Source organism: Fukomys damarensis, unplaced genomic scaffold, assembly GCF_012274545.1.
Source record: "Fukomys damarensis isolate Sample0158 unplaced genomic scaffold, DMR_v1.0_HiC HiC_scaffold_4, whole genome shotgun sequence".
Classification (NCBI taxonomy): Eukaryota; Metazoa; Chordata; class Mammalia; order Rodentia; family Bathyergidae; genus Fukomys; species Fukomys damarensis.
Genome location: NW_022900916.1, coordinates 45,144,442 through 45,156,593, shown reverse-complemented (window position 1 = coordinate 45,156,593; position 12,152 = coordinate 45,144,442). Strand labels below are relative to the sequence as shown.

At 36.6% G+C, this 12,152-nt stretch overlaps 1 protein-coding gene across 2 annotated transcripts in view; it reads left to right on the top strand.

Annotated features, from left to right (window-relative positions):
- Cped1 (cadherin like and PC-esterase domain containing 1) overlaps positions 1-12,152 on the top strand; it is a 294,620-nt gene that overhangs the window by 108,635 nt on the left and 173,833 nt on the right. For both annotated transcript variants that reach the window (XM_010635340.3, XM_010635339.3), the window contains exons 6-7: positions 1,676-1,808; positions 3,603-3,771. In XM_010635340.3, coding sequence (XP_010633642.1) covers positions 1,676-1,808; positions 3,603-3,771 — 302 coding nt within the window. The remainder of the gene's footprint in view (positions 1-1,675; positions 1,809-3,602; positions 3,772-12,152) is intronic.

Below are 12,152 nucleotides of genomic sequence, written 5' to 3'. Positions count from 1 at the left end.
TCTTTTCATTCTCTCACATTTTTTTTTTTTCCCCTGTCACTCTTCCCCTACCCATCCCACCTTCCACCCCCTCCTCCCCTCCCCATCTACAAACACTTTATTTTCATCTTTTCATTCTCTCACATTTTTTTTCCCTTATTACCCTTCCCCTACCCATCCCACCTTCCCTACACCTTTATGTTGTAATTTTTTTTAAACCCTGTTTAATATAGTTTTTTTTGTTACCGGGGATTGTAATAGCTAAATCTTGGAAACAGCCCATTTGCCCTTCCATTGGAAACTGGATAAAGAAGATGTGGTTTTTCTATAAAATGGAATATTACTCAGCCATAAAGAAAAATACCGAATAGTTTCCCTGGTGTGAATAATCTGCAACAATGCATAAGATTCTAATAAGATTACTGACATTTAGAAATGGGAAGAAAGGAGCTAAAGGTGTAGAGAAGGTGGGATGGGTAGGGGAAGAGTAAAAAGGGAAAAGAAAAAAATGTGAGAGAATGAAAAGATGAAAATAAAGTGTTTGTAGATGGGGAGGGGAGGAGGGGTGAAGGGAGGGCAGAGGTAAGGGGAAAAAATGAGAATCAAGACTTGTCATGTAGAGGTACAAGATCCCAACAATGAATGTAACTACTGTATCCCTAAAATGTACCAATAAACTCAATTAAAGCTGAAACAAAACAAAACAAAACAAAACAAAACTAGGGGCTGGGAGTTTGGCTCAGTGGTTCCACCGCCTACCTCGCAAGTGCAAGTGCCTGAGAAGTATGTTTAGTGTCACTTTATACATCTTGATATAGAAAGAATCCTCAATGGATTAATAGGGAAACAGGCCAGGTATAGGCCATGATGAATTCTCTTTTGGTAATTTAAAAAGCAGAAAAAAAAAATCCCTGCACATAGAGGTTTATATAGATTAGCTTATGTCAATTATATCAATTTATATATTGAACAAGCAAATACATACATTGTGCTCAACCAAATTTCAAGTTTACTTCATTAGTTTATGGTAGGGAGTGGTCCTAGATAAAGGTGGATTAGAGATTAGTTTTCTTTCTATTTGACAGCTTTCTGTAAAATTGTTATTTCACTCACCAAGTATATGCAATACTTCTATTTTAAACATATCAATATGGGTGTTCCGAAGTAAGTCATTATTATTCTTTATTTTATATACTTAAAACACAGTAGTTAATATCACACAAAATAAATGAGGATGATTGTTAGGTTTCCGAGATCATGAAGTATAATAAACTTTAGTATATATTGCCAAAAAGTCAACTCAAATATTCAATGGAATATTAGCATCACATACAAAATTCAGCTCCTAAGGTTACCTTCATCTTGAGTACATCACCGAGCTGTACACTAGATATATATCAGCTGGGGATGGGATAGAGACCTCAAACCTACCTCCTCTTCTGTACAAGCAAATAGGAAATCAGTTATTGGAATTGTTCTCCTGGTCTGCAGTAAGGGAAGAGGAAGATATCACAAAACAAAGGCCCCGCTGAATGTACCCTCATACTTAATAGATCCAATTAGGAGTCAGAACGGAGAGAAAATGGTTGCATATTTCCCTTGGACTCCGCAGTGTAACAATGCATCGTCTATTTTGGAAGCACTTCCAAAAGGAATCAACAGAATGACTGTCTTCTGCTCTTCTGAATCTTTTCAGAATTGCGACTTCCTGTGAGTCCTTCTGTGTGTTTGGATCAGGGAGTACAATTCCAGCTGAGTACTTCAAGTCACCTTTTAAAAACAGTGAAACAACACACGTGGAAACCATGGGACTGGCAACGTGAACAGCTGTAAGCTAATCATTTTGAATTGTTCTATGCAGCATGGTTTTTAGGAGACAGCTAGCAAGAAAAAAGTATACAGCAGATCTGGTGGTGGTGGTGGTGGTGGTGTTACATTTGGAATTGTTAGATTCAGTTGTATAAATTTTCAGTTATCATTTATTAATCTCTAGTCCCTTCTACATTAATGAAAATTTCTACTGCCACTGAATAAACATTTGGATAAATTGGACTCTTATCTAGTAAGGTACATTAATATATATTGAATTTAAAACCTTGACAATGTAAAGCTATAAAATTTTAACTTCTGCTTTCTACTCAAATGGCATTGCCTTAATTATGAGTATATCTGAATGCATGTTTTTCTAGCTATTAGATTTTTTTTATAGCTCCCAGGATCTAGGAAGGATTCTTCCAGCTATCAAGTTGTTCAAGACATCACCAGGGAAAGGATTTTAGTATGAAGATAAATTATAAGGGAATATTTAGAGATTTTAATTATCTTATCTAATACATAAATGAGTCTGCTTTATCCTATTTTGTAGTTACTAAGTACTATGACAGCAGTTAATAATATTTATTGAAAAAATCATATGCATCTTATGCTTACGTAGACTTCAAAATCTAAAATAATGTATTTTTTTATTCATCAAATTTAGGTATTTAATATACACAAGAATGGTGAAAAAAATAGTTATACATTTTAGTATCATTTACGATGACTATGTATTTATTTCATTACAAAACAGCACACTAGTGTTACTTGTCCTTTGAGGACTGAATTGCTTTTTAAATATTTCATCCTGGAAATTGACATTTAATTATCAGGGGTGAGAGGTTTTTAGGTAACCTTGAAGTAGTGGGGAATTTATTTTGGCATATTTTTGTGGACTACTTATTATTGAAAGTTAATGTCTTTTCACAGAGGAAAAGATAAAGCAACAGTAAGCAGGGGAGAAGAGGAAAAGCAGTGTTTCACTGCTCCCAAATTGTAATTTATATCACAGTGACAGTACCATGAATCTGAAGTCATGACATAGTGTGATTAATTTAATTTTTAAAATCTTTCAACCTTACTCTAAGTTCTGTTTTCCTTTTCAGTTTTATTTCTTTTTTTCCTATCTTTTGAGAAATTTTTTTTTTAATCTCATTGAATTTATTGGTACATTTTAGGTATACAGTACAGTTACATTCATCATTGGGATCTTGTGCCTTTACATGACAGGTCTTGGTTCTCATTTTTTCCCCATACCTCTGCCCTCCCTTCACTCCCTCCACCCTCCCCTATTTACAAACATTTTGTTTCCATTTTTTATTTTCTCATATTTTTTCTTGTCCCTTATTTCCTTTTCCCTACCTTTCCCACTTCCCTTACGTCTTTAGCCCTTTTCTTCCTATTTCACATTATCAATTTTACGATTTGTACACAGTTGTAACACAAATTTACAATTTGTACACACAATTTGTACAAGTAAGAAATACTGGCCGGGGCTTTAGCTCAGTGGTTCTGCCGCCTACCTCGCAAGTGCAAGGACGCGAGTTCGATCCTCCGTACCAAAAAGAAATCTTTAGATCAGAGTGGAGAAAAAAAAAAAAAAAAAAAAAACACGTTTCTTTCCTTTCTCTGTACCTGCCTGCCCCCTGGTGGCGATGCAATATGCAGCTGAAATTGTTTAAGGAATCACATTGAAGGCTGGGGTTCAGCAAAGGATAAAAGGGACTTTAAAAACTGTTAGGTAATTTACACATTACACATTCAACCTTAAATTATGGGGTCTTACCTGTGTTGTTTTATTTTTTCAGGAATCAAACAACAGTTCTCGTTCCTCAGAAGATAATCTTCGGAGCTGAGGATCTATCTGTGATTCTAAAAGCGTATGTGTTGGTGACATCCTTAACCCCTTTACGTGCCTTCATTCATTCAACGGGCACAGTGTGGATTCCACCAAAGAAAAAACGCTTTACTGTCAAGGTAAAGGTTCCGTTCAAGCTGTTATTTCACACAAAATCCAATAAGTAAAGCGAGTTGGGCTGCCATTCGCTGACCTTTATGGATATCAAATTCCTTTGAACAGAGATTGCATCTTTTTATTGTGGCAAGCAGAGATATTTATTTAATAGGTACAAGTTCAAAAATGAACTGGAAATAGCTCAATTCACGAGGGATCACGAAGGCTACATCTTTTGTTCCCCTCAACTCATCATTTTAGTTCCATTCCGTGACCCATACAAAGCTAGTTCTTGGCTGTACTCTTGACTTTCCACTTTCTCAAGAAGTGTAGTCAGTACCACGAATGAAAATATAATTTTGCTGTTATGTTTTTTGCTTCATCCTTAGAGAAGAGAGTACACACTTCATAGGTCAGTCCACGTGGAATATTTGTTGAGTGAAAGACAAGGTTCTCAAGTGTGCCTGGCTTGACAAGCAGTGGTACAGAGGGCAGTGATGATGTTTTCATGAAAGGATTTAATAACAATCCCCCAGAAGTTTAGTTAGGAAAGATATAGCGGGCTAAGTTTAAAATTAGGTCTTGTGAAGATGTATTTGGCAAGGAATATTTGATTTTACAGAAATAATTTTTCAGCATAAATGTGACATGGAAGAAGCTGAAAAACATACATGAATGCCTCATAGTTCTAGAATATTCCAAAGTGAATTAATTGAATTTCTTTCCCAGAATTTACCCTACACGAATTACCTTTTTAGTTTTGTAAAGTATTACAGTGACAAAAAGTGTAAATAGGTCATTTCATTGTTGTTATTTAATGACCCTTCAGCATGACAACTTATGTAGTTGTACTGTATATAGACTAATAAAATAGGTAGCTGACATTTGAGGTGCAGAGGACAGTAATTATTTTGGGCATAATCAATATTACCATCCTTTGCATTTAGGGATGGTATTGATGATTTATGTTCTTAAATTGCTTCCTTTGTCTTAAAAATCAATCATCCTATCTTAAGGACAATATTTATGGTTTTCAAATAATCTTGAAAAAATGAAATCTGATTTGGTTTCTTTCATGTTTTCTCCTGCAATTCCTTATAATAGCTATCTATATTTCCCCAAGTACCATGAATTATTTCCATTTTTCCTTCTTTTTAAGGTTAAGTTACATAGAATTACTGATAGTTGCATTGTTTTCCTATAAAACATTGTGACTTCATAGGTTCAATCTAATAGTTCGAACTCAATTACAGAGAGATGAGGTACGGTATTCTCAAGTCATGTCAAAATAGTCATATAGTCAACAAATCTTTGAGCACGGACTAAAATCCCTGCTATTGTGGAAGGCCTTTTTGTCTATTTTTAACCCATCCTACTTAACCCACTTATTATTTTATCTGCCATCTCCACCCAATTCTTCTCACTTTAAAAACCCATCATTATAATGGTTTATTCTATGCACTCTTGTTAGGACACACATTTTCTTTTGTGTGTATTTGTAATTTGTGTAGATTTACTATATTAGAGATTTTCCCTTTTGCAACATTTTTATATGCAGCACTACATATTATTTAAAAAGACCATCTACATTGCTATTTGTTTTTGTAGTATCGGGGATCAAACCCAGGAGTGCTCTATATCTTCAGCCATTTTAATGTTTTGTTTTGAGACAGAGTCTATCGCTAAATTCTGCAGGCTGGCTACTGTTTTCCTGCTTCAGCCTCTCAAATAGCTGGGATTACAGCCATGCACTACTGTATCTGGCATTACTTTGCTCTTTGTGTATCTTCTTGTTATCTTTTCATTGATTTATTGTATTCTTTATGAGTTTTCCATTATCATTTACCTATCCACTTCTTTAGTAAGAACACACTTATTGCTCCGTTTCTTGGTCAAACCAAACGGTGCCTTCCAAGTAAAAACCACTGTGTGTGACCTTTTATGAAGCTATGTGAGATTTTCTGGAGAGTGTAAAGCCGGCAGTGCAATCATAGGCCCATATGTCAGCTGAAAAATGCAGCTTGCCTCCCAGAATACCTCCATCAGTCTATACCACTTTTTAGAGCTTTCATATTCCCACCATTTTCCAACACCTGGTCTTGCCAGTCCTAATTTTGCCAGGGTAACAGATGGAATGCTATACACTACCCTCGCAAATATCTTGACTTTTCCTGTATCCGTCAACTTTATCCACAGTGCCCTTTTGTTGATTAAAAAGATTTTCAGTTGATCAATAAAATCACATTTTTCTTCATGACTTGTGTATTGGGGATTTAATTAGTATATAAATATTTAATTAAAAAAGAGTTCATGATTGATCCCTTGTCTTCTAATATATAGTCAACCAGTTCTCCCAACATCATGGAAAATCATCTGTGTAAGTTCCTGCTTGTATATGGAACTGCCTCTGATCTCCCCATTCTGTCCTATTGGTCCAATTGTTTTTATTACCTTGGCAGTGTAAGTGTGTCTTAATACCTGGCAGGAGAGACAACGCATGTCCACCTTTTATTTTCAAGATTAGATAACTTGCTTGTGAATATTTATTTTCTTCCTTGTAAGAAGGCCCAGGAACTGCCATCTGTAAGCTAGACAACCAGGAAAAGCAGTGGTACCACTCAGTCTTGTTCTCAAGGCCCAAGGGCGAGGAGCTCAGATTTTAGAGGGCAGAAGATGGATGTCCTTGCTCAAGAAGGAGCAAGTAAATTGTCAAGATTTGTTTTCTCCATCTCATCCATTTACATAGTGCTATGGTTCATATCTAGATGTCCTCCAAAGCCTCATGTGCTCAGAGGGGTGCCTTTGGGAGGTGAATGGATCATGGGTGTGTGATCCACGGGGGGTTTATGGCTGGGTGGTGAAGCCTAGCTGGAAGGGGTGGGTCACTGTGGGCATGGCTTGGAGAAGTGTGTGTATATTTATACCCCCTCTGCCTGGGTGGCTGGCTGCTTCCTGCCTGCCATGCCGTGAGCTCCTCCTCTCTGATCCCCTCTGCCAAGGCATCCTGCCTCGGAGCCAGATGACTATGGGCTGAAACCTCTACAAACAGTGAGCTTAGATAAACCTCTCCTCCTGTAAGGTGGAGCCCTCACACTTTCTCAAGACATGAAACATGTAGTTTAAGACATACTCATGTTTATTTCCTTATGCTGTTATCTTAAATTTTTCAAAATTTCTACTGTTTCCCCTCAAGGGAATTCTGTCCCTTCAAGGCTCCTTTGGTTTTTATACTACTTCCCTCTTCCCATTTACCATAGAAATTTCAAGTTTTGGTTGAAATAATCATCCCCCTGCTTTATTTTTCTTTTGATTGTTTGTGTCTTTTTTTTTTTTTCTCCTTCAAAAGCAGACCAAGTTTATCAAGGAATTTATCACCCTTACTTCCTTTATCTACTCACAGTATTCTTCTGTATTTGTTTCTTTGCTTATTTGAGTGCTTTTAATTTGTGCCAGAAGTCTTTCCTCTTTAATTTTGGAAGACTTGTTTTCATTCATTTTTGAAATAGTTTTGCTTATTGTTTGTTTCTTCCTTTTGTTGTTCAGATTCTGAACTTTTTGTTCATATTTCCTTATTATTTTGCCTTTCATATATTCATATATGTGTGTGTGTGTGTGTGTGTGTGTGTGTGTGTGTGTTCATCTGCTCTCTGGAAGCATTTCTATTTTCTGAGATAGTGCTTTGATCTTCCAAATCATGATGTCTTGACACTAAGTCTTTCCTGTGATCTGTTTCAGCTGTTGTTTTCTGTATTTCAGTTATTTATTTAATGTTGTTTATATAACTTGTATGCTGATGTACTTGAACTTAAGAACTATATACATCTTTATTTACATCTGTTAATTTCTTACTATGTATCCTCTTTACTGTTTTTATTGATTTCTTTTCATATTTCATTTTGTGACTGTCTTCCATTATTTCCTCATGTGTATTATTCATTCTTATCTTGAATCCTAGTTCATCCATTTTTGTAGCATGATTCCTATTTTTACTGCCTTTCTTTGGAGGTAGCTCTATTTTTCATGTATTCTTGTCCTTTGAGGTTAAGTTTTTTACTGATATTGCATATTCCAGCAGATGTAGTGTCTGGGAAAAACTAGTACTTGTAGGTGAGTCTAAGGACAGAGCTCAAGGTTCTATAGTACAACCCTGGGCCACTACTCTTCACTGCCACTGTGCTGGGTGATTTCCCTGGCAAAATTTCACCCACTAGATTTCAGAAGAAAAGCCCAGAGTGGAAGCAAGCACACCTCTTTTAAATCTCCAAGCCTCAGTTTTGAGGGTGACCAAGGTAAGGGAGAGAAGTCCAATGTGACGGGGACCCCATGTACCTCACTAGCTCTTTACTTGAGCAGTACGTGCTGCCCACAAAATACAGCACCCTGAATCCTAGGCCTGGACTTAGCGCCCTTAGCAAAGGAGGACCATGCAGAGACTGCCCTGGAGAGCAGAGTTGAGGTTGAAAGAAAATTTGAATACTGTTCTCCAGTCTGGCCTCTCACAGAGCCCCCAGCAACTTCCCCTTCCAACCTCCCAGTCCCCAGACACCAGGGCCAGACCAGTTCTAAACAGCTCTCAGCTTTCAGATTTTGATTAATTGTTCCTTTGTTATCAGATTCACACGTCCATCTCCTGTGATCAGTGCTGATTCACCATCTTAACAGAAAACCAAAGCCATTAGGTGTTCTGAGTAAATTTTAAAGTATTTTTGCTTTTGTTTACTGCAGTGGCACTCTAACCAAAAGAAATGCCCATTAGAAATGATAAGGTTTCTGTGTTTGTTTTTATTTATGTATTTCCTGAAGATAAATTGTGAGAAAAGATAATTCTTTGTGATTTGCCTTTCTTGACATTTTCAGGCTTTTTCCACTATTTTCTTGCTCATATTTTTGTCACATCTGCGGGAGAGATGCAAGCTGCAGTTCAGCTGCAGTACAGGAGAGTGTGCAGTTCTTGTCATTTTCATCTTGTCCTTGGGATTTATCTTTCCAAGATCTTATCTGATTATTCTGGACAAAACTGTTATCTGCTCTCAAGGGGAAGTGATGCAGCTTCCTAAGTTAATGTACAAGAAAGGGGTTTTTCTCCTTGTGAAGTCAAAGTTATACTCAATGATAAGGATAGATTTTAGCAAACAAGGGGATATTTATTTGCCTTTAAAGCTCTTCACTTAAAACAGATTGATCATAGATCACTTACATCGCTACTTCGTGTTGGTATTTTTAGATGTGGGAAAAAAAAAAAAATAACCAGAAACTTCTCAATGATGACGTGGAGGACAAAACTAAAACCTAACTTTAAAAACTAACCATGTTGTATCAGCATGCCATTAAACTCCCTTCTTAACTTCCACAAAACATAATTTGTGTGTGCACGTGTGTGTGTGCACGCGTGTGTGTGTGTGCGCGTGTGTGTATTCTACTGCATACTGAATTCAGAGATGAAATTACTTAGCTAAATCAGTAGTGATTTATGCACTGCTCAGTGAGGCAAGCCCACTAAACTAGTTATCCGTGGCCATTTATAGAACATTCTGGCAGCTAAAGGAGGTATGAAAGTAATAACAGATATAACTATGAGCTCATTTATTTCCAATTAGGTCTGCTGTTGAGATGCTGCAGGAGCTTTGGAGGGAGCTGAAAAATATCAAGAAACACAAATTTGAAAAATAATGAAACTTGTGTAAACTAAATTTTAAAAAATCCCCTTAGAATGAAAATATTTTAAAATAAAAACATTAGATGTCTCCCAAGGATATTCAAACTTTAAGAGACAGACAAAAAACAAATAAAATTAATAGTGACCCCAAAATTTATTTATTATTTATTGTATCTTTTAAGCTGAATGTAAAACACTCACATTTGTTGGCGTTAAAGCAATATTATTTTGTTGGTAAATGCAATAAATTAAATTTTATTAAATAATATCTTCTCCCCCCAAAAATCTCAAATTCATCATAAAACATTCCAGTTATATCCAGCAACTCAAGAGTGGGACTCTTTAACAACCGTTCTTTTATTCAGAGGTGTCCACATCTGCCTTTATACGTAAATCATGTAGATTAATTTGAAGAAATGTTGTAAATTTAAAATTGGTTCTTACAGTAAAAAGTCCCAAGTTATCTCTTTATCCACTGTAAATCACAAAATAAGGAGTTGCCCAACAGAAAGGAAACTATAACTGTAAATTTTTATTACATCTGAAGAATCGTTGTACCAGTGAATACAATTTACTGTTTTGATGAAAATGCATTGCTGAAGTTATTTGTGAATTTGGGCAGAAAAGCTTATCAAAATCCTTGGTTTGTCTACTTAAGATGTCACTTAGTGGGCTGGAGATGTAGCTCAGCGGTGCCACCAGCTGCCTCACAAGCTCAAGGTCCCAAGTTCAATCCCTGGTACCAAAAACAAAACGAAACAACAACAACAAAAAGATATCACTTAGTGCCAGGGACGGTGTCATGACAGCACTTAGGAGGCTGTGACAGGAGGGTCATTACCACTCCATATTTGAAGATGCTATGTTTGTTTATTTTCAGCATTTGATATGAGATATAAATTGATTTTTTTTTTTGAAACAGGATCTCACTATGTAGTTGAGGCTGACCTGGAACTCACTATGTAGCCCAGGCTGGTCTCAAACTCACAGTGACCTTCCTGTCTCAGCTTCCTGAGTGCTGGGATTACAGGCGTGCATCACCATGCCCGGCAGATATAAACTGATATGAAGAAGATTCCTTGAATACAATCATCTCTTGCTGAATGTCTCATGAATTGTCTGAAGAAATGGCTTGAGTCCACTTCATTTCTAACTACTCTAAGCCCACCACTCTACTTTGCAGTCATATACAAATAATACAGATAAATGATATAAGAATGATAATTTGATTTCCAGTAAATGCAACAGGCAGTTGAAATAATCTGGAATTCTGGTCAGGCCCACTTTGATTGAAAGGGTAAAATTCAAGAGATGGAAACATTTCTCACCACATCTGTATCTTTGAGGATCATCTTTGATGCAGAGGCAAGTAAAAGAAAGCTCCTGCCCATCCTGGCTCCGAATCACCAGCTCTTCACCTTTGGGGGACAGCCTTACATCTCTGGGGTCTGCAGTTCTCTCTCCCACCGTGCAGTGAGCAAATGCGCACAGAGGAGAGCGGGGTGTGGCAAAGAGGGGAACGTTGTCATTTCCAAGAACTCTTTAAAAAGATGCATCTGTTTTTATCTCTTATTCACTTTGGAAAGATGACACAGTTGCAGGGAGGAAGTCAGTCTCATTTGCGGTCAGTACTGATGCAGCTGATAACAATATCAGGTAAGATAGAGCATATATTCCCGAGGTAAACATGAGTAATGTCTTTGGAAGCAAGTATAAAGTTACAGTGTGGTTTTTCAAACTTAAGAAGTGTTCTTCTCCTGATCTTCATTTTATTTCAAGAACTGCAGGCTGTGGAGTAGACCTTGTAAAGATCTTTCATTGAACATCTGGCCCTTTGGCAGGACTGGGAGATTTATGTACACCCTAGAAAGACTGAATAAAGGTCTGCTCCTGTGAGGTTGTAAAAAGAGTTGCTGAATTACTTAACCTACTCTTGTCGGATTAAATTGAAAAATTGCGTCAGGGTGTTCATTATAAAGTCTGATTTCCTATAAATAGAAATTATAGATAATCAGCATATAACAAAATAAATAAAATGGGACTGAATCTGACTTGAAGAAAAAACTTAAGAGCTGCCAAGTAACACTTACCTAATCAGCCCACATTGGTGTTAAATATTGTTTCAAATACCTATTTGCCTTAGAAAAAGGATTAGTTTGACTTTTTTTTTGGTACCAGGGATCAAACTTGAGCCCTTGTGCATTCAAGGCAGGTGGCAGAACCACTGAGCCAAAACCCTGGCCCAAAATAATTACTTTGAAACTGCACATGATTCTGAAGTGTATCAATGTAAAATAATTCATCATTTTGAATTTTCATGCTACTGATGGAAATTTTATCTTTTTTGCAAAAAACAAATGCTCTCATTCTTTCATTTTATTCATTCACTTTTGACTTTGTTGCATAAAATGTTTTCCAGACAGGTCTTTAATTTATTAATTTTTAAGACTGCCTATGAAATATTATGCTAAGTAAGAAAAATTATTTACTAACTGTATCTATGCTCTTGACCACAGGGTCAAGAATTATTGTCTAACCATAAGATGCTAAGGTTCAGAGAGGCCCGTGTCTGTGTCCTGAGGACTTCACTGAATGCCAGGCAGAGACTTGAACATTCTGATCAATGAGTGGTTGTCTATAATCATCATTTTAATTAATGTGCCTTATCAATAGCAGCATTAAAAACTGTCATTTGGGAACACATGACTCAAGAGTAGATTCTGCAATAGGAAATAGTGTTGAACATAT